This window comes from Hakea prostrata, chromosome 4 (genome assembly GCF_041222555.1).
Source record: "Hakea prostrata isolate BN-2017 chromosome 4, UWA_Hpros_2, whole genome shotgun sequence".
In the NCBI taxonomy this organism is placed as follows: Eukaryota; Viridiplantae; Streptophyta; class Magnoliopsida; order Proteales; family Proteaceae; genus Hakea; species Hakea prostrata.
Window position 1 is genome coordinate 22,038,831 of NC_142603.1, and position 23,713 is coordinate 22,062,543.

The window sequence follows — 23,713 nt, forward strand, 5'->3', positions numbered from 1 at the left end:
CCGAATTGAAGCTGCTGTCCGGCCGGTGAAAAACTAGAGTTTTGGCTTACACTCCTGGGCTGAAAAGTAGGAGTAGGATATGGTGTAGGTCTAGTGAACCTTCTCTCCGTACGGTCAACCAAACCAAAGTTCCTTTACTGCCACATTCTTTGCACACGGGTACTTTCTTTCTCATTTTCTTCAATCTTCTTCGAAACTTGAACTACCTGACAGTAGCTCTCAATCGGAAGTACAGTAAGATAAGCCTTGATTGCAGGACGCAATCCCTTGAAGAATTTTTTTTCCTTGGCATGATCAGGTTATAAAGAATCCAGGGCAAAGAAAAAGAGTTCCTCAAATTTCTACTGGTATTCCAGCACAAACAAAGATCCTTGCACCAAGGCCATGAATTCGGCTTCCTTAGCATCAATCACTGCTTCAGGGAAATAATTCTTACAAAATGCTTCTTTGAAAATTTCCCAAGTCAATACACCATTATGCAAGTCTTCCAAGATAGGACAGGTGGAGGTCCACCAAGCATCAGCTTCATGTTGAAGCTTCTGTTCGGCAAACAAGATCTTTTGCACCTCAGAGCACTGCAAATGACGAAACGCTTTCTTTAATTCCCTTAGCCACTTGTTAGGGAACAAGGTGTCCTTAGTAACACCGGTGAAAGTAGGCACTTGCATCTTCAGAAAACTTTCCATCAAATGAGTGTGAAGAGTTCCAGCTAATCTTTCCGCACTAGGGACTGCGGTATGAAGATTTACATTCACACCAACACGAGTTTCATTATGAAGAGTCATGAAACCCGTCATCATTTGGTTGAACTGATTCGATTGCTGCTGCATGATGTTGCCCATGATGTTGGCAATATCACGAAAGCTACCCACTTCTGGAGCATTAGGTGCACCAGTTGCTTTATCACCATTTCCATGAGGCTGCTGACCAGTACTACCGTTAGGTGTATCTCCATGAAGTATCTCCTCATTTTCGGTACTACTAGAACCAACGAGACGATTCCTTAGCACAACCATTCTGTAAAGCCAAAACAAATCAAACATCGAAATTCGAATATTTCATCAACAATCATTCAACCTTAGTCTTAACATATTCAAATCAACTTAAAATCGTCAATATAATCATCAAATAATCATTCATAAATCATATTTTAAAATCTTCAAAATTCACCAAAGTTTGAATTTTCTGACACACTGGGTTGATTGGCTGGGTCGATTGACCCAGTCAACCCATGTGCACAGTACGTGAAAAATTGCTTAAAAAACCCATTTCACTTATCAAACTCATTTCATAACACCAAACTTGGTGGGAGAGCTCTAGGGCAAGGTATTCTAAGGTCTTCAAGAGTCATTCCAAGTCATTTTAGCATCAACAACAAGTCTCTTACTTCTTTGCATCAACAATCTAAGGTAAACATTCTTCTTTTAGTTTGAAATCTTCAAGATCTACTATGAAGTCTTCAAATACTATGATTTACTTGTTGTAATGGTTAGGAATTATTACTAAGAATATCTAGAAACATGTTCTAGGGAATTTTAACACAATGCCATGCTTTTACGACACTTGCTAGCAACATCATAGTCTCTTTTTACCCATTCTTCCCCAAAATCCCTCTTTTGAAAATCTTCTCTCATTTTCAAACTACAAAGAGTTTCGACATCAAATCAATTCCTACATACTTGCAATGATATGATAGAAATATGTATGCAATTTGATTGAGCCAAAACCAAACTTCCAAAAATCGAATTTTGACCTAAAATGGGAATTTTCTTCCTCTCATCCTTGCTGAATTTTGACTTTTAAACCAAAAAATTGAAAGGTTTTTCTCAAATAAAACATGATGGTAGACTATTCTAAGTACCATGCACATACTAGTATGATCAATTTGAAATTTTTGCCAAAATTGAAATTTTCCAAAAAATTACAAAAATGCCCTTCATGTAGAATTTTTGTAAAACTACTAACATCAAGCTCTTTTGTCTTCTCAACAGCTACTCATACACTATGCCACCTCGTGTCATCAGATGGGTGGTAGGAGAGGTAGAGGCAGAGGCTAGGTTCCACTCTTGGAGCCACGCGTTGTGATTTTTCGAGGAGACCGATTCAGTACACCACAGGCGGAGTACTTGTATGAGGCCTTCTTCGAGCGATATAGCATTGAATACGGCCGAGTACTTTGACTACGCCAACTTAGTACTTTTCGGATCCGTCAGCGGTTCGATACGATGCGGTGGACGCATCTTTTTACTGAGGATCTTCCGGTTGTGCATCCATTATCCCAAACATAATCCTTAGCTTCTGAATCTATATAGATTAGCAATCAATGTTTGTACCAGTTCTTCTTTTCATACATATTTTTTATACCCAAAAGAAAATTAAATCTATCTAATAGTTTATATTTTAACATATTATGATATATGTGATATCCCATACCCAGGGCTACTTGAAGGGTGATGATTAGCTAGGAAATTAACAAGAATCTAGTGATTTCTAAGGGAGTCACATACTATGAAAGCCTAACCTTGGATTAACTTAAGAATCAAAGATCCAGTGAAGGAAGAAGGGAATCCTAGAGGAATGAGTGAAGAAGGAAGGTTAGCGATGACCAAGCATGGGTATGGGGAACTACAAGAGACCTAGAAAGCCCATTTATAGGTAGTTGAACTATCAGTCGATATGGGCGGTCGTTCCCCCCCATCTAGACCTGAACGGACCAGATTCGGCTTGGATACACCAGTATCCAAATCCGAATCCGATTAGAAAACTCGCTATCCGAATCCAAATTCCGGAAAAAATTTAGAGAAGGCATCCAAATTCGAATCCGAAACTTTATCGGATATCCGATAATAATCCAATCCGATAAAATATCTGATTATTGATTGATAATTGTCACTTTTTTACATTTTTTATTATAAATTTCTAATTTCCGATTACCGAATACTGCTATCCGAATCCGATTATCATCTATTTTTAAATAAAAAATGTTAAATACTTTACTCTATCCGGATAAAAATTTATCCGGATATTATCCAATCCAATAAGCAATTATCCGAATCTAGTTGCTTAGCGAACGGATACGGATATTTTCCGGTAAGAAAATTTTCGATACGGATACCCATAAACGAATGCGAATTCGGAGGCGGATTTCGGCTATCCATTTACAGGTCTACCACCATCGACAACCAGATCTACCCTATTGATGGTAGAAATGGTATAGTAAAAAGATAAGAAGAAGCCCAACACCCTAGTGGTAATCCCAATACAAGAAGACAGCTTCCACTTAATCGGTACCACTGTGGAATAGTAGAGGAGAAGGGAAGAGAGGATAAGCTCAAGCCAAGGAGTTGGTTGGCCATATTGGGGATTGGGAGCTGTGCTTTTGTGAAAAGAACTCCGACACCAGGTACACCATTCCTCCCTCTATCTCCCTAGATAATTTTTGTTTAAATTGGCCATGGATGGATACATTAATGGAGCCACCAATGCAAGAATGTGGAAAACAAAGGGTTTCTCTCCATTGATGATCCCTACATGTTTCAAGGCCCTAAAGTAAACTACTAAAATGAATAAAATGGTAGCTTAGCTAGGGTAGGGGAGAGTTGGGATTGGAACCGAATAGTTGGGTGAAATGGAACCTAAACTAAAGGATGGGATTGAGGGTTAAATAGATAAGAAATTATAATAGAAAAAGAGTAGGGATGAGGAACACTCGTTAGAAGGCCCACTGGAAATGGGGGAGGAAAAGCCCCAAATTTATGAGAGGATTTCTATCAGCGGACCTATCGGTCAATGCTGTAACAACCGGCCAAAGATACTTTATTGATCAGGTGTTCTACAATGAGTTAATTGAGGCCATTTGGGGAAACTTTGGAAGGATAAACCATCTTACATTGCCACTAACACATGTATGTCATAATTACGGAAAATTGGTTGGAATTGGAGCTCAACATCCCAACTTCAAAACATCAAACGAACTGAGTCAAAAACATAAAGGAGGTGAGTCGAATTGTGGGCTAGAATTAAGATCTAATTACTTGATATGTCATTATATTATGATGCTTATGTTATTATGTGGATGATGTGATGAAGATGTCGTGATGCATGCATCAATAGGGAATAATCATGTGGGTTTTACAATTAGCAGATGCACTCCACCTATTCAATACTTATATGTCTACTATCTCTAATACTACATGCGAAAATATGATGTCTTTGGGTACAGGCTATAGCATTCACATAATATGTTGGGAGTGGTGACTACAACCACTACCTCTAAATGCTCATGCACCTCACATGTTCGTGCATTTTGCACACATTTCATATTCATATAGTCACATTGTGTTAGGACCAAATTCAAGATGCAGCCACCCTACCAATAGGAGAATTGAGTTCTCAAACCTATTGTATGTAGTAGTGGTATCAGTGGATGCCAAATAGTTAAAATTAGAGCCGTTAAAGGACTAGGTACCCTAGTGTACCATTCATGCCATTGAGATGGCAGGCCTTAAGGCTATGGCGTAGGGTTGTGAGGGTATACATCTAGGATAGTGAGTGCTTGGGGATCTACAATCCCAGAATGGTTAGGGGTGCCAACCAAGATGGCAGGTGCTTGAGAATGGTATTTCCTAGCTATGGAGGGCATTAAGAGTAGAGACCTTGCATTGAGCTAGGTAAGTATCAGACACACACCAATCCTATAACAAGGTCGTGCATTTTCTTTTCAAGAGTGATGATGAGTGGATGGTGAGGAGATGAGTGATGTGAGGTGATGAGTGGCGATGTGATGTGATGAGAGGGGACTGAGAATCCTTGAACCCTAGTCATGGTGTGGAGTGTGGGCCTTACCCTAAACTCCTGGTTGTGTACTTTCTTTCATGGAGTGAGAAACATCCTTGAGAGGACTGGTATTTACTAGGACGTATTACTATGGTTAGAGACTTGCATTATGGCATGTGGTGGATGGCAAGCAATATAGGTGTGTTTGCATTTCTGCTCATAAGTTTTGTGGAACTCTTCCTTTCAAGGCTCATCCCTTCAAGGACTCTCTTTTTAGATGTCAATGCAGGACTTGAGATCATACCCCTGGGGGAAGATGTGCAAACAGAGGAGTCCAGTGTGGTGGAAGTGGAGGAGCCTTTTGTGTTGCTCTGCGATGCTATTTGTTGTTGTTATACATGTTCCTATGGATCACACGTTGTTCTAAGGTTAGATTTGTTCGCAAAATTTATTTAAAACTTGTTCTGAACTGAAACTTCCGACGACCAAACACTAGCATAATTTTATACTCCTTGCAACTATCTTCATTTCCAAGCAATATAAACTCATATATTATTTTCTGTCATGGGTATTATGAATGTGTGTTGATTGCGGTATTGTGTCAAGCCTATCTTAAGTGATACCTGTGAAGGAATCCCGTGCCATCGGGTTGATCCGAATAGCCCCAGGTAAGGATGTGACAATACATCTGAAACTTAATGTATTTAGAGTTCAAGACAGATTATATCATCCTTTAAGGTTTAAACAAAGATGATGATGCAATTTGTTGACAGATTAATTTGGGCTTGTGAAAAAGATGTACATTAGATGTCTTCATTAACTTGGCTCATTTAAGAAAGTGTCTACCATTTTGTTTTATATATATAACATAATTTCATTTAACTTATAAGTTGTTTCTTGAGTTTTAACAAAAAGTAGTTTTAAACTAAGAATATGATCGGGAAGTCTTATTCATAGAGTTGTCACATTACATGTCACTGAAAATGAATCATCGGTACATAAATCTAACTAAACGTATTGTGTATGTAAGAAGAAAAAAATATCCATAAGGAATCTTACATGTGTTTTACTTATTGCGAAGGTGTGACTCAATACATGTCAAGTGATCTCTAACAAAACCCATGCATTGCAATAGTGGTGGTGTTTGGATAACAATGGTTGATGTCCCACAGACTCTATATCTACATACTTCGTACATGATCCAACATGGTTAGCAAAAAAGACGTTTGATATAGATTTTATATTATTAATCTAGAAATATGAAAAGAGACAATCTCTGACTTATTTAGTAACATAAAAGATGATTATTTACATATTTACACCAATTGACAGAACCAAAAAGGCAGCAAAGCTATGTTGCTCGTCAAACCATCTGATTGCATGAATCAGATGGGTTCTACATGCCCATTTCATCATCAACAATAAAAGCTGTACCCAAGGACCACGTTTTGCCCCCGCTTCAAGAGAAGTTGTTAAACCAGTTAAACCACAATCCTTTCATAAGACTGCTTACTGGCTTTATAGTTGGCTCATACGAGCATTTTCTTGCTTTGCCAAAGATTTTCTTTTACTGTTATGGTTCTGAAACTTAAGCTTTGATACAGAAAGGCAATGGAGGACTGCTGTGAAGTTGTAGTTGGCAAAGAATAGCTTCGACATTTAGGGTTGAGGGGGCAAAAACTTCTCAAGCTGACAGCTTGCTAAGCTGTGGGAAAGTTTGTCAATTTTTGTCCCGAGTGAACTTAAATTTAGCATGAAGAATGGAGTAGACTGAAAAACTAGTTACCCTGTGGTGGATACTGAAAGGCAAACACGGATCAATACTCAGATCATGGACCATACATGAGGAGTTTGGGATTGTCACAGTCACTTCTGGGGGATGGAATTTATATGCTAAGATAGATAGATAAGACTATCAAACACCAACCAAACTGTAAAAATAGATGAACACTTATATCATTATGTTCCCCGTACACAGAACTAAATCTAGGAGGAAAATCAGACTTTTGGAAGGATACTATGAAGTAGTAACAAATGATACACAAGGGAACCAGAAACGCCTTTTACCGTCTCTATGACCATCATCAATCATTGCAAGACCTTCCTGTGTTGTTCGACAAAGGAGTTTTGAGATACATACACATATCAGTAACTATTCAGAATGCAGATCAAAGCTCAAACTGGCTACAGAACATGTACTTACTTTCAATAGGGTCTCAAGGGCATCGATAGCACGACCAGATGACCAAGAGAGCCGCTTCTCTACCTCTTCCACTGTCACGTAGCCTTGGCCCTAGGGTAGTCCAAATAGAATTACATAATTTACCAAGTGCCAGGATTAACAGATTCACAATGTAACATTTAGGCATGACATGACAAATCACAGTTTTGTCCCATTCTCATACTATGTACATGATGGCATTCTTTTCATATGCTGGAATAATGAACTAAAGCAAGGTTCATGAAGGTAACTGAAATATATGAAAGGAAAGTGCAATTAAGTCATCTTAGTTTGGACATGTATGACTACAGAAAAATAAAAGCGTGTTTGGTAATGGGCCAAAGAACTGTTTTTGACATTCTATCGTTCTCATAGCACCGAAAAACGACCAAAATGTGTTTGACTAATTGGGTCGTTCTATTGTTCTTAGGAAACAAACCGGTCCAACTTTTGTGCTTGAGAAGGCTTTCTGCAAAACAATGTTGACATGCTTCGTCTTTCTCAAAACCAAAAAGCAACTCTCATTGGAAATGAAAAGGGATTACACTCGATTTTAAATTTCCTTCCCACATGATTCAACTCTTAGCCCATTAGTATTTATTCATCTCATCGGGATTTGACTCGTTGAAATCCAAAATGACAAGCATATAAGGGCAAAAAATTGGTATTTCATATAGTTTTTCTAAATGAGGGTAATTTCATATATTGGCTTCTTAGTTCTAATGAAGGGGAAAATGGACATTATACATCCAACCTCAACAGCCTCTTTATCATCATTAGATGTGGGGGCAAAAGTAATTTCATGAAAAGCAAGATTCTATTAGTAATTAAGCTATGGTACAAGGGGGCAAAATAACTATCTTTTTTTTATGTTTTTTGTATTTTAAATGCTAAGGTATGATATCATGTATTAGAGTCAATTTTTTCGAGGGGGTTTATTTCATATATGTATTAATGGCATCTTTTGTCATGAAAACCATTTTTAAGAACATCAATTACCAAATGCCAATTTGTTCCATAGTCATTTTCAAACATTCTAATCTCAGATTTTAACAAACAGCTAAAATTGGGCTCAAACCACCTTCTTTTATGAGAACGCTAGAAAAGAATTCTACAAAAGAACAGCGTTCTTAGGAAAAACTGTCACCAAATGCATACTAAGTTCACATCACCATGATTGATCTGGATCGGTTTTTAGTCATGACAGTATCTTAAATCTTAATTACAAAACAAGAGATGACGTCAGTTAAGGATTACATGGAATGAACTTTGTTTTTTCTTATCAAATTAATTAAACCATGGAGTGTTGAATTTAGGCACCCATTACCACAAAGAAAGCTTCCTCCCAACTTTCGTAGGGGACTAAAATGAAGCAATGGGAGTTTCATTTCAATTTGTCCATGATGCAGCATTAATGCTTGGGAAAGAACAAAAACTTTCCCAAGGCAATAAGTTTGTTAAATACCCAATTCAGTCACTTAGGCTACCCCAGTCAGCTGCCCAGTCAGACAAAGCAGCTGACTGGCTCTGGATTTAGAATTATGATAACACAAAATTGCAAATAACCAACTTTGAACACAAAACCAGCTTATCACAAGCAAAACAGAGCCATCATGGTTTTATATGTACTAGGAATACTTCATCCAAAAAGGGCAGGCCACCATGCAATGGGTGAGGTTGCTCCATTAGGACCTGGTGGTAGTGAATTCAAGTCAGCAAACGACCTCTCCATGGAATGGGCATAAGGCTGCCACATTATGACCATCCCAAGACCCTGCAGTGGTGGGAACCTCATGCACTAGGTATACAAATTTTTTGAATTCCTCATCCAATTGAATGAGAAAACCAATCCATATTGAAGATCTAGATCGAATTGTAAGTCTGGCAAAACTCCAAACAATTGAGTAGACCCGGTGCAGAAGCCTACTGACAGCAATTAGGAATTTCCATGCAAAAATAACCACAACTACTAAGCGTTATCCTTTCCTTACCACTTCTCCTATAGTCATTTTAGGTCTGCACCTGGCTCTTTTATTAGTTCGTTCAATCTGAACAAATCACTCCTCCAACTCAAGCATCCAGTGAACAAAGTCAAGCCACCTCAAATGACTTTCTTGAAGCTTATCATGCATCGGACCTAGTATCAAATCAGCTGTAATGTGATCTTTCCTTCATATGTTGAGCTGTTTGGTAAAGTACAACAGAAGAGATCACAGAAAATGAAGAAAAGGAGGCCAATTTTTCTTGTGAACAGCCACATACTTTATCTTGGTTTGATGCTGCTAGAATATCTTTGTGGGGCGAAATACTAGATGATGTTAAGAATTTTTTTCTTTCCAATATCTCTTTCTCTGAGGGAACAGGAATTTATTTAGTTTATATATTTTATATAGGCCTAGTTTCTGCTTTTCATATAAGATTCTAATTTCAGAATTAGTAACTTCCTATTTCGTACGAGCAAATCCTTGCTCTTATCACTCACACAGCCTCTCCACAAATTGAACATTGACTAATGAAGCTTTGCTTTGAGTTCTCCTATTCTCTTGGTCCCATGTTTTGAGTGATAAGAAACGGTTAGGGCCTTCCTGTGATAGACAAACACCTAGGGTCAAGGAACGTTCCTGAGAGAGCTGAACCACCTTTATCTTTTATTTTTCTATTGCTAGAACTGCTCATCCATTGTTGCGCTTCATTAGGAGAATACTTGTCTGAGATCAGTCCATCTTCAAACTGTTGGTATAGGACTGCTGCTGGTCCATTCATTCGAACAACTGTGTGACTGCAGCATTGATTGCAGACCCCTTTTCTTCCCTTTCCATCTCACAAACTCTGCTCAGTATGCTAGCCTCAATCTCATATCACCATCCCACTCATTCAATCCATCCACATTCCCCTCCAACATTAGAATTGCCAATAAACCACTAAATTTCTAATTGGAGTCCATATCCATAACTGAAGTTTCAAACATCAAAATCATCTCAAATTCACAGCAACACCATATCGACTGCAGCTCATCATTCCTTCCAAATTTGGTTCCAATCCACTGAGTATTTTGGCCTACAGCCACCTAGTTACTAGTTTGGTGTTTGGGCCATTTCTCACAATTAAGCCATTGGAATCTTATGACACATGCAGCAGTTTTCATCTACTTACATTTATCGAAAGGTGCACCCATTTTGTGAAATCCCCCGGATTTCTACCCCTTTAACCCGTGGCTTCAAAATTGAGAAAATCGAGCCTCGAGTTGACAGCAAACAAGGCCATTCAAGTGGAGCCTGAAGAGTTGGAAATGGAACCAATGTTGGTGGATGACCCTTGTGATGACTCATCAACTCTCCTAAAGTTTAATTGAAGAGAGAAAATTAATCATGATGGTGTAAAAAGGGTGATCTTGGAACAGCCATAGATGGGTGATGGAGAATCCGATTAACACAAATAAGGTATCAAAACGAAGAGCGTCGAAAGACCTTTCCAACAAGCCAAAGATCTTCCAATTTGGACTTCATTTGGCCCCTCAAATAGGGCCGGTTGGTCGGGCCGGTTGAACGGCCGGTCGACCGCCCCCAACCAAGTTCGGGGCAGAATCGGGTTTTACCCTTTAAACCCTATTTTGAAGCTCTCTTTCACTCATACTCGCATTTTATGTTGCTAGTACGAGGCTGAGGCTCAAGGAGGAGGAGAAACCAAGGGAGAGGAAGGTTCCTAACCGTTTGGACGCGTGCCAGCACCCGGATCATTACGAAAACGTTAGGAAAGGTAAGAATCATCAAACCCTCTTCTTTGGGCTTTGTTTTAGGAGTAGTTCTTCGTTATAAATGTTGGATTTGAGTAGTTGTAACTTGATAGGTGTTTTGAATGCTTGCAAATAGTTTCATTTATGTTTCCCTTTTGTTTATGAGTGGTTTGTGCAAATCGTTGCAAACGATTTTGCATTTTGGCTCTCAGACTCAGCCGAGAGCACTCGCGAGAGCCCAAAATTGGGGCTTTTTGATTGAGATGGAATTAGATAAAATTGAAGGTATACTTAGGACCCTATTGCTTCCAATTAGACATTCCCAAAGTTTCATTTCGATTCGACTTTGAATCGATGGTGAAATTTGATTTTCGCCGAAACTAGGTTGAGAAAGGTGGGTTCGAAACTAGTTGGCAGATTAGGCTTTTGTTGGGTGATTTTGGGAACTTTATTAAAACCCAATTGACTTCTAATTTATGTCTTATGATCCTCTTACATGATTAGGTTTATTTTGATTATAATCACCAACTCGTAAGTATGACTTTGTGGAACTTTGGAGAGCTTATGCTAACTAAAAAGGTGAGGAATATATTCAACCTTATCTTGCATGTTTAATTATGTAATTAAATTTCATTATTGATATATTACCTTGCTTTAATATTTATTATCTTGTGATTATGTGTGGGACTTTGCACGAATGAAAGGTAAGCAAGTATCTTTGCTTCTATTTTCAATATTCTTTGAAAACAATATGAGAATGTATGAGATAGATGAGATTGAATGGATTGAGTGTTTTCTTTTATTTTCAAATTCTAAATTATTGATATGAAGATATATGGATGATGTTGAATTAAATTACTCTTTTTATTTAATGTTTCAAACTAGGGTTGTGGGTTTGCCCATTACCCTAGTGAACTTACATGAGTATGCATCTAGACCTAAGTACATGAATGCTAAGTGTCTAGAAGTGTTTGCTAGGTAACCTCATGAGTACTACTACCCTTCCGGTAGGGGTATTGAAGCCGATTAACCCGTGATGTTAGTGGCTGGGTCCTAAAGCAGGCTCACTATCATCATAGAGAGGTAGGGTTGCATATAATAGATAAGGGCTCATGGGCGCTCAAGACCGGTGAAATGATCCGTGAGAGGACATGGAGAGCATCTTGTCCATTATATGTGGATGACCACTGCGTTAAGGAATGGGATCCAACAGATGCCTCCCGTTGAGGATTTCATTCATAGGTGGAAAGGTATTGAACCAAAAGGGCACTAGGCATGAGGAGAGATATTCGGACCATATGTAGTACGAGATCGTATGACTTTGCACTGGGCTAGAATTATCCTTGACACGCGCCAATCTCATACCAAACGGTGATGTGAAAGAGTGGTGACCTATACCCCAACCATGGCTTGACAAGACTTTACCCAACAACCGCGGAGAACCCAATAGATGTCTCTTGTTGAGGGAGAGTGACTGAGACAGCCCAAAGGAGATTGGTATACAAACTTAATGCGTGTCTACCATAGAGACCTTATGATAGAGTTAGAAACATAATATCATAATCATTCATACATCATATCACTATCACTAATTACATTATCGATACTCAAGCTATATGTGTGGTGTGGGATCTTGTGTACAAATGCATGATATAATGTGGAATCTTGGGTACGAATGCACGATATGATGTGGAATCTTGTGGACGAATGTATGATAAGATGTTGAGTTGACCTCACTGAGTTCTGTTGAACTCATTCCTTTTTATATGTTTGTTTCTATTAGAATATTCTGCAGGTTATGAGGACTCCTTCCAAGTGGAGGATTCGTCGTCGGCAGGCTTTCTTGAAGGAGTGACTGAAGAAGATGTAGAGTTGCATGGAGCTTCATGCCCGTGCAAAGGTTGTTCTTATGAGGTCGGATTCCATTAAGGAATCAATTTTGTTTAAATTCCGCTATGACAATCTATGCTTCCTTCAAACTCTAATGTCCATTTTAATTAACTTTAGATAATGGATGATTGTAACCTTTTGATAATCCAAATTTAATAACTTATTATTAGAACTTGATTTATTCTTGTCCTTTTAATTATGCTATATCCTGTGTTGTATGGAATTGTCACTAAACCTAGGTCCTGCGATGTATCACCCCCACGGGTATTCTGGTATGGCCGGATCCGGCTGGGTGGGGTGTGACACATTTAAGTGTAGATTTGCCGGGATTAATAAGAGGAGGGTTCCCTTTATAAACAGACTTATACGTAAGATGTCTTTCCTTTTAACAACCCCATTCTCAATAGTAAGGCCCAGCGATACACGTATCAAACTCCAGGAATGCCGTTGTTAAATCTCACTTTTGGTGGGTGGAACCAAATTTTTTTTGCTTTCTGGTGTTTTTTTGTTTTTTTGGCTGGGGGGGGGGGGGGGGAAGGAGAGAGCTTTTTTTGTTTGGGAAGTGAAGAGATTTTTTTTCCCTTTTGTTTTGTTTTGGGTTGGGTGGTTTTTTTTTTTTTATAAAAAAAAAACAACTCTCCCTTCCAGGTGCTGGCAGCTTTGGAAAGAAGGAAAGTCGATCTCGTTGTTTTTAAAAGAAGGTAAGGGAACAAGTTATGCAGCGACAACATCTGCAGAAGTGGCACACAATTCAACATTTCCTAATGTCAAGCTGAGGCCAGGAAGGCCACTTGCACGGGAAGCGTGAAGACCACTCGCTGAGAAGTACAGAGGAGGCAACTCGCCCATAACAGAAGGGCCACGACCTCTGATCATCTCCATGGTGGAGTAGCCAGTTGTATGTTGACCAAAAAAAAGAGTAGCCAGTTGTCACGTGGCTGGAAGAAGCAAGAGGGTTTGTTAAGACAGTGAACACATCTGCCGTCTGATTGATTTTCTGTCCACACATAAAGGATCTTAAGATCACCATGAGCAACTTTCTCCCAAATGAAGTGATAATCAAATTCAGCATCTTTCATTCAAGCATGGAAGACCGGGGGAACAGCCCTATGGAGTAAAGGGTGGCACTGATTCAGATATGTCCATATATCTCCACCATCTGAGATGCTTATAAACACTCAACTATTGCCATGCACGCTAACTACTCAAAATGCTCTTACTGATCACAGCTTGGTCAAGTTTTTTGTAGGCTTGGTTTGTTTAGAACCATAACCTTTCGATCCTTTCCTAGTTTCTAATTTGAGGTTTGGGGGTTTTTTGGGCCCAAGTTGTGCCTGAATTAGCTCTACTCATCCATCTAAACATCCTTATCTCTACTACATTAAGTTTTGTCTATATCATGCTTTTTCTTAAATGCCCAACATTTTGCACAATCATCATAAAAAGTCATATGGCCCACTTAGAATATCCCTTAATTTTTTAAGGAACACGCCAATAACACAATAGTTTGGATGTAGCTCTCCATTTCATTCATAATATTTTAGTTATATGCAACATCATCCCCTAGATTGAACTTTTTATTTGAGACTGATCCCAAATATCTAAAATAACCACTTTCTGGAATATCCCTCTCATCAATTTCTACCACCATTTAATTCGTCTATAGTGACTTTGAACTTTGGTTATACACCATACACTGTCTTCTTTTTCATTTCCCAGGAACTGAGGTTTGTCGGGCCAGCTTACGTACACCTCAACAACATCCTCATGGGGATAGCTTTATATATATAACTTAAATATACCCGGGGCTCCTGGCCCAAGGAGATTCAAACTCTTGACCTCGTACTATGAGATGTTGTCTTTCCCAACTGAGCGAACCCCTAGAGGTTATGTCTTCATTCCATTATCTCAGTACCCAGTGATTCTAGGTTGATCATCATAACTCCCGGCTTAAATGTTAAATCCTACTTTTGTCCCATTCACCAAAACAATATCAGCAAAATACACACACCAACAAACCTCAACTTTAATGTCCCTCGTTTTTATCATTCTACAGTAAGTAAACAAACAAAGGCTCCTAGCTGATTTGATGCAACCAAATTGTAATTGACAATGCAATTCTCTTGGCCCTTCACAGTTCTTACACTAGTCATTGCACCGTCATACATATCTTTAACAATGTCCACACATTTATTTAAAACACTTTGCTTCTCTAGAACTTGCCAGACAAACTCTCTAGGGAATCTATCCTCAAGCTATTGCTAGGTCAATAAAGATCATTTAAACATCATTCTGCGATCTCTAAATCTTTCTAGAAGTCTCCCCCAAAAAATAGCTTCTATGTGGGCCTTCTCAGCAGACCATAGCACAAATAACATTAGTTTCGTGTCTCAAATGGGTAACATGGTATAACTCATTAATTTTATGTTTCTATAGTTTGCAGCACTGAATATCCCTTTTATTTATGTAAATCGGAACCATGATGCTTCTCTTCCATCTATTTGGCATTTCCTAGTTCTCAAAAGCTTACTAAACATCTTTTTTAGCCAAGATAGACCACATATTCCTAATCTCTTCCACACTTCCATGGGAACTTCACTGGGCCTTGTACCTTGCCTACTTTCACCCTCCTTAAACTTTCTTTTACTTCAAACACCACCACATGTTGTGCTGTTATGGTAACATAACCTTCCAGAAGACTATCATTTAAAATGACTTAATTAAGTAGGCTGCAGCAATAAACATCCCATCTCTTCTTAATGTCTTCATCCTTTAGTTTTATTTTAACATCTTCACTTTTAATGCAACTAACATGGTCAAGACCTCTATTCTTCCTTTCTACCAATTTTAGGTATCTATAGATAGTTTTCCCCCTTCCTTGTGAACATGTTGTAATAAAGATCTTCATGTTCCCAAATTTTCCCAATACATGTAGTGACTGATGCAGCCAATTCCTGTCAATTCTGATTACTTTCCAATTGATTCTAGCCAATTAAATTCCTGATTCCAGGTTTTAAAACCTTGCAAATAACACTAGAGTATCATCCTAAGAACCAAAGCCTTTGATGGGAACTAGAGTTTCACAGAATCTCCATAACACAGATGTTGTCATATCTTATATGGAAGGTCATCCAAATCGAGTTTGACTCCTCTCCCATGACCCAGATATTAACAGCCAAACAGGAAAAACTATCTACCATGGTTATCCCACGTATATGAAATTGCGGTGTCACTGTAGCTCCATCTTCTAGATGGACATACCCTGAAATCAATTAGTGGTTTCCAGTTCAAACAGTGTGCACAAAGAAAGTGAGCCATAACCAGAAGTCAACTTTTCAAATGATACTGGACATTCATGGTTCATAAATATGTTATTGACTTCTACGGCTAACAAGGTCTGGCTATTCTCATAGTTTGGCCAGGATGGACCAAACACAAGTGGATGCACAAGTGACCCGGAGATCCACCAACTTCCTACAAAACATTTAAACCCACTCTGTCTCTATGTAAAGCTAAAGATCAGAGGGCTGAAGAACAAATAGATCAGAATAAAGTTGAAGAGTATGTCCTCACAGCCAAGGAAATCACCAAGTACAACAGAAAAGTTTTCCAGAAAAAGAGATTAAATGAATTAATAGGAATGCAGAATAAGCAAACCTGGGCCAGGTCTAAGATTTCATTGTGGTCCTTGTTCAATTCAGTTGGAACAGACCTCACAAGCTTTTTCTTTCCAACAGAAATCACCTCAAAACCACTGCCCAATACCTGAAAGATTTATGCATTGAACTCTTAAAATCAAGTACAAAAGATAAGGAAATTATTCTAGGTTTCAAATAAAGCTACTCCAAAGCAGTAAATTGAGCAATGAAAGTGGAATGAATTATACAACAAACAAAAGAATAAATTGAAAGCACCGATGCTGGCAAGGCTACTCCAATAAATCTCAGTGTTATGTCTAATATGCAGTATGAGGATAACACTCATTATTCAGTTAACCCTACCATATCTAATTGGCAAAAATTTAATGACCAGATTTGATATCTTTATCCATATGCTCGACAACCTTTTTATCTTTGATAACTATAACAAACTTCACTATAATCAGAAGAATCTGATTAAAAACTAACATCATGTTGGAGCCTTTGGATCATAGAAGGATAAAGCTTAGACAGATTATGTGTTTATACTGTCTACAACATTATATAGCATGTGACCTTCCTCACTCAAGAGTTAGGGTAGAGGCATAGCCCCTCAAAACCATTTGGCATGCTGGACAAATCAGTAAATTTGGAATTTTTTTTTTTGTTGGGGGGGGGGGGGGGGGGGGGAAGAATTAAATAAATAAACAATGAGAAGGCAATACACATGCTGACTCTTTGCTCTTCTGTAATAAAAAAATATACAGATGTTCCTCTTTACTGAAACATTGCAAATTTTCCATTTGCAACTTGAGGCCAGGAAGTGCAACAGACACATGCACAAGAATATGGTCTTTCTGACTTACCCCCTGAACATAAGGATTATATATATTGCACATAATAAGGCTGCTATGATACCTTAAGCTTGCTTATAGCACGGAGGCAGTCATCTTCTGTTACAGATTCACGAGCAGCTTTTCGCTTTTGACAAAGCAAATTGCGGAGCTCCTGCAAATCAATCAGCCCTCCATTGAGAGACCTTGTAGCCAAACAAATGTCAACAATTTGCACCCCTGCCTAGCCAAGTAAGAAAATTTATCTGAGCAGTGGGAATTATGAAAAGTATATAAAACTTATAACATAAGTCCAACTATTTAACAAGGGACCATTATATTGAAAGAAAAACCAACAAAAAGCCCAAAAAAGAGAAAGGGTAGAAAAAAGATTCACAACTTAAATCATTATAAGAAGGTTGGATGTACAAAATTTGTTAATAAATACACTGAAGACTTTATCTTCAACACATTACAAAAAGAAATATTTGAAATAATCTCCACATATTGATCTTGAATCACTAAAAGCTTTACCACAAATACTTTCTCTTGAAGGCTGTTAAGAAGATTTGGGTACAAAAGACATTTGAAGAAGACAGAAGAAGATGAGCACAATATGAAATTCATACTTTCCAATTCTACAAAACTTTATTTAGCAATATAAAATTATGGTAGGCTGATCAAAGTCCAACTAGGGGATAATACCAGTGGATCCACATTTGAATCTTTTAGAATCTAATTAATAATTGGACTGATCCACACTAGGTGATCTGGGTTAAGATCAGATTCGATCGTCTTTGGAGACCTTTCTTTATTTTAATAAAGCACTTCCTTTTCTTAAGTGCAAAGATTGATAAAGGGTGTTCTGCGCTTTGGTGACCGCTCTTCACAGGTTTGATTTCATTTCTTTCATCATCCCGTCAAATAATCTGATCTTAACAATGAAGTCTAGGCCTAGTTATCTATAGATCATCAAACATACAAAGCAAAAATAAATACACAATGTATCATGTGTAATACTAATACGCAATCAAAAGGAATATAGAGCCGGCATTCTGCTTATTGCATTTAATGCACATCCTAATTGATGCATATGAACCACCAAGAGAACTTATTTTAGCTTTAGCAGCAAGGCTCAAAGCTACTTTGAGAAATAAGGTACCAGGAATACACACAATAATACCAACCAAGTTCATAATAGAAATCTCCAATTCCCAGTAACTCTGCCCAAAATCCCTTGTTTGAGGCCAAAGGGTCCACTCCAACTTTAGCACACATCTCATGGAATTGCGATCTGAACACAGGATTCTTACGAATGTCATTCTGCAGCAACAAACTGAAATATCAGCTGTAGAAAGTTAAGGCATGTATGAAGTAGTAAAAAGTAAAGGATGCATGGGAGGTATACCATAAAAGTAAAATATTAGTTGCTTGATATATATATAAAAAGGATAGATCAAGGCAGAGACAAGGCAAAAGCCAATGGATGAGGAAGAAAATGGTAGATAAGGAGGTAAGGAGATTGAATTCTTAAAAAAAATGGAACAACCTAAGTTACAATGGTTTGGGTTTGGGTGTAGATTGTAGTTTAGCATGCCCCTAGAAGTTGAATCAATCCAGACCTCCGATACTGAGAAACCATAATCTAAGCTAATACAATCCCCAAAAGTATGAGAATATTCTGTCTTAAAAAATAAAATTATACTATATCCAAGCAAGCGAAGTTATTTAATAAAATAAATTCTTTCTGTTACTGTTAAACACCAACGGCTGTTTGTTTCGGAATAAAACATAGTCAGTACAACAAATTTTACAGTAGAATTATATTTTCCACTATTTGTTATTTGAGAACTTCCATCAAGAAGAATTTTAACAAAATCCAGAAAACACCCCCCCCCCTCCAACACACACACAAAGTAATTTTACAAAATATTTGTACGCAAAATTTTTTATCAGGGATACTTGAAAATTTACTAGTCGAGGAAGCTCTCCGGCTGCTACTAATGTGAATTTTTCTCCAAAACTCCTTTTTAACTTAATGGGAACCTATAAAGAAGCTTTGGTTCTAGATATCATATGCAATCTTCTTAGGAATTATGGCTCACTTGAAAGTTTCATCAGCAAAATTATGAACTGATTCATGGCCGAACTTTACATTCCCAATTTGCAACCTCTAGCTACATATTTAGAAATATCAGTCTTTGATTGTATAAACTTTATTGAAGAAGTAGAATAGTAGAGATATCAATATGCTCTCTTTCAGCAACAATGGTCAAACCAATTTCATTTGATAAGAGATAAAGCCTCAAGGTATCGATTTAATGAACTCAAAGACTCCAACATCTGCTTCTCGTACGAACCTACAGATCTCTTCCCTCCAGCAAAGATAATAAAACAGTTTGACTTCATCAGCCAAGCTAAACCTTCTCCAGCCACATGGTAACTCTAAACCCCAAGCCTTGCAATTCAAGGAGATAAGGCACCACAGAGTAGAAGCACAATAGATTGCCCATGTGGGAAGTTTACCACAGAAATCTGGGATGAAATTGATTGCTGTCATTCTAGTTCTCCTGGCAATCTTTTGGCAGCAAATTGAGGCTTTCAAAGTTTCCAGTAATATTTTACTCTGTATTTTACATCATAGTTTACCTATTGTAAACAAACATTGGAAAATTTTACTTTAGTTTAAAAATTTACACTGAAATGAAAGAAGCCTAAGGAAAACATTTAAAATCAACAGAATACCATATATGCTACAGAATTATTACAATTAAAACTCTTAAATGTTACTGTGGTGGATGAGGTTAATGATGTCAACCGAAATTGAAAGCCTGCAGGTACTGAGTCACTAGAGACAACCCTAGAACTATGGTTAAAGGCTATTAACAGAAGAGATCTAGTACAAGCTTCAGCACTTCTGACCTGTGTCAGAGAACAAATATGATCTGAACACCTATTAGAGATATCAATTGGAGAACAAATATAAAGTCAAACTAGAGATCAGTTCTAGATAAGATAACAGGATTCTGAATCCGAGCCAGCAAAAGATGTTGCTAACAAACTAAAAGGGCCATAAACAGCACATAATTACAAAATCCAAACACAAAACATTAAAACAGAATGCCAAAACTATACTGTAACATGAGTTGAATGCAGTTGCAGAAGCAGAGAGCGAACAATCAAACAGAAGGAAAAAATTAAGATGCTGCTCACACCATGTAGAGGCTTGCCCATTAAGCTCTACAGTAAAAGAAAAAAAAATCCTTTATCTAGTACTTTAAATTAAAAAAATAAGGAAAAGGCAAAAGAAAGACCATAACTCTAGTCCAGCACCAAGTTTTGCACATGGAAGGGTGACTTGACAATTTTGAGCATATGAATATCTAGAGAAATATCTAAACTGTCTGCATGTCAAATTTATTACTTAAAAGTATTAATATCCCTCACATGCATTGGTGAACTTAATCACAACAAGAAGCCTTGTCAAACGAAAATGGGGTTGCTACATGGATCCTTGCCTTCCCATCAGCTCTGTTTGAACCCATACTAGATATTAGGCCTAAGCCATGCATATCCTTTCTAACAACTTCTCTTAAGAGCTATCTTTGGTCTGCCCCTAGTTCTTCTAATTCCTTCAATTTGGATTAGATCACTTCTCCATACAAGGGCATTTACAGGCTGCCATTAAATATGGTCGCGCCACCTCAAACGACTTTCTCGTAGCTTATCATTCATCGGAGCTACTCCAAGACCAGTTCTAATATGATCATTTTTATCTTATCCTTCCTAGTTTTGCCACTCATCCATCATAACATCCTCATTTCTGCTACACAGAGTTTATCTATATAATGCTTCTTAACAGCCAACAGGCACCATACAATGCAGCTGGTCATATAATGATCCTATAGAGTTTTCCTTTGAGCTTTAAAAGAATATGTTCACAAAACCCTGGATGCACATTTCCACTTCATCCATCCTATTTTAATTCTAGCATCATCCTCTATATCACTTTTTTACTTATGATTGAGCCAAGGTACCTAAAATAATCGTTTTGTGGAATCTCCTTCTCATCAAGTTTCACCACCTCATCATCCGCCCTATCACGACCAAAGTTACACACCTAATATTCCATCTTCATTCTACTTGGTTTAAAGCCTTTTAACTCCAAATTACTCTACATGATTCTAAGGAGGCCCCACTTGTGTCTTATCAATCAAAACATACCATCCATTTCTTTTTATGAATGTATAAATTTTTACTGAATTTTCAAGGCTACATTATTCCCACTTAACGATCTCTGCTTTTGCTGAAACTTGACAGTTGACTTTTACCTTGGGCTCTACTTGTCAATAATGGTTTCAGCTCTATCCAATTTATCAGGTAGGAAATAATGTCAATACTAGACCTGCCAGACTAGAAAAACAATCCAAAACGTGTATCAAGTTTCAAAATCCTATGGCCCTAGGATGGAAGAATCAAATCAACTATATTTCCTCAAAATGCCATCAGGATCATAAAAGGACATTACCATCCAAATCCCATCGAACTGTTATCTGTTCTCAGTCGTAAGCAGATGCCAGACAGAACTGGTGGGGAAAAATGCAACTGAAGTCAAAATGAAAGCAGAGATTGAAGGCTTTTGATTGAAACACTTAAAATCCAACCACCAAGCAACCAGGAGAACACCTAGCTTTCTCAATGACGAAACAGCATAAATTCCCAAGCAAATGCTCTAGCTGGTGGAGGGATTACATAGCAGTATACACATGTAAGGCCACACCTAATTGTGGAGTGAGGGATTGTTAGTTAATGTCCTACTTTGGAGGGATTTGGATCATCCGTATGAGTGGATACAGAGTATGAGGTAGAATATTTGTAAATAAAAACTGTCAGATACCAACCATAAAATCTTTCCAATTCATTCGAAATAAACACTTCGAAGAAAAACAGAATAAAAGAGGTTCAAATTTACCTTGTGTTTGCGAGCAAAATCCTCCAACTGAGAACGGAAAGTAGCGAGTTGCTCCTTCATGAGATCAGCTTTTATTCTGGCCACATTTTCTCCAACCAAACGATATTGATCCTGTAAGAGAGAAGATAGAAATTAGGAAAGAACTCCAGTGAGGATAAATGAATCATAACCCCCTAAAAAAAATATTATGGAAAAACAAACCCTTGTAGCGGCGGCCGTTTGTAAACCACCAATTCCGGGTCTTCTCCTCATTCTTGCGATATCAGAAAAGCTCTGTATATCAAAATTTTGCTTTCTTTCTTCTATCTTTTATTGAATGAGAAACTTGACCAGTCCGTTTTGAACTTAAATTCAAGAGTTTGAACAAGAAAATAGCCCTTCACATTTTACAGGCTCCTGTCTTATGGATCTTCTCCTCTGTTGGGTTAAATCTCATGGTTCAGGAAGCAGAGAATGAACTCTGATTTGATTGCCAAGAAAGCCTTCTTCTATGAATTGCTTTCGTGACGAACTGACGATGGCGATATGGAATTCTGAACTTCTCTTGTTTCCTGAAGATGTTGGCATAAAACTTCCGTACGGATTATGAAATTTGTTAATCGGGATAACTGGATTCTGGCCCTCTGGGCATTGGAACTTGGCAATAAGGGCGTTGGAACTCTGAAGTCTGAATCATTTATCTGGGCCCGGTTGGGTTTGGCCCAGCCCTGATTGAGTCGGGTTGGTTCAGACGGATCTTAATTGGTTTTGAACATGGGTCAGAGGAGAAAATGCAAATCGATTGGGCCAGATCAACATCAGCCCAATGCCTCAACTTAGTCCAACACTCCAACCTTGACATAGGCAATTTCCAATCCTAACCCTCGATTTGCCATCAATACCAAAGTACCTTAGCCATATCTTCTTTTCTTTTTTTCTTTTTTTTTTTCTTTTTTTTTTTTTCAGGAAAATAGCCACGCGAAAGAAATTTGGACCTGCAACTGCAAGGTCAATCATATGATGTATTTGGCCAAAAAAAAAAATCATATGGTTTATCAAATGTGAAAAAAAAAATTTCTACCCAAAAAATATATATATCTGAAACTTTTTCGTTTATTTTTTTTTTTTTTTATTGCCATAAAAACAGGTAGGGGTGTCATTTCAATCCGAATCGAACCTCAATGGGCCATGTTTGGGCTAGGTTGGACCAGCCCGAGTGCAGCCCACTAGCCCGAACCAATAGGCCTGAACCACAACCCGTTAACCTTTTAGTATAAATTAAATGAAATTAATGAACATTGAATTTGGACCCCAATAACGCAACAAGTAATAAGTAATAACCATTGCTTTACGGTTCAGTCACTTCAGTCAATGTTTGAGTGTTTCCACCATTTTAACTTTTAACTTTCAATTTTCATTTAATTTTATTATTTTAAGTCTTAATTTTTAACTGTGTGTTTCACTTTCACTATTTCAAAATAGAGCTTTTTTATAATGGTGTTTTTGTTCCTGTGATATTTAGAATCATGTTTTGGTAATTGTATGCCATGATGGAGGACCATGTGTTGTTGCTATTAGATCAATTTCTTACCACAAATAATTCAAGCTAAGCCTTCATACAAATCCAATTTCATTGGGTGAAGATTCTGAGGCGGGTCTACACATGACAGA

At 37.8% G+C, this 23,713-nt stretch overlaps 1 protein-coding gene across 1 annotated transcript; it reads right to left on the bottom strand.

Annotated features, from left to right (window-relative positions):
• Window positions 1-6,138: 6,138 nt before the first annotated feature.
• LOC149018498 (vacuolar protein sorting-associated protein 22 homolog 1-like) lies at window positions 6,139-22,676 on the bottom strand. The gene is made up of 7 exons (XM_089152718.1): window positions 22,265-22,676; window positions 22,064-22,174; window positions 18,279-18,414; window positions 17,177-17,331; window positions 16,278-16,385; window positions 6,980-7,069; window positions 6,139-6,880 (listed from the first exon to the last, which is right to left on the bottom strand). The coding sequence occupies exons 1-7, from the start codon at window positions 22,313-22,315 to the stop codon at window positions 6,794-6,796; spliced, it is 738 nt and encodes a 245-aa protein (XP_089008844.1). The 5' UTR covers window positions 22,316-22,676; the 3' UTR covers window positions 6,139-6,793.
• Between the last annotated feature and the right edge of the window lie 1,037 nt (window positions 22,677-23,713).

Excerpts from the sequence above, each read along its gene's own strand:
- LOC149018498 (XM_089152718.1), bottom strand. The coding sequence starts at position 22,315 with ATGAGGAGAAGACCCGGAATTGGTGGTTTACAAACGGCCGCCGCTACA. Across the intron at positions 16,386-17,176 it reads GTGCTATAAGCAAGCTTAAG|GTATTGGGCAGTGGTTTTGA; the intron begins GTATCATAGCAG and ends TAAATCTTTCAG. Across the intron at positions 6,881-6,979 it reads CCCTTGAGACCCTATTGAAA|GAAGGTCTTGCAATGATTGA; the intron begins GTAAGTACATGT and ends CGAACAACACAG.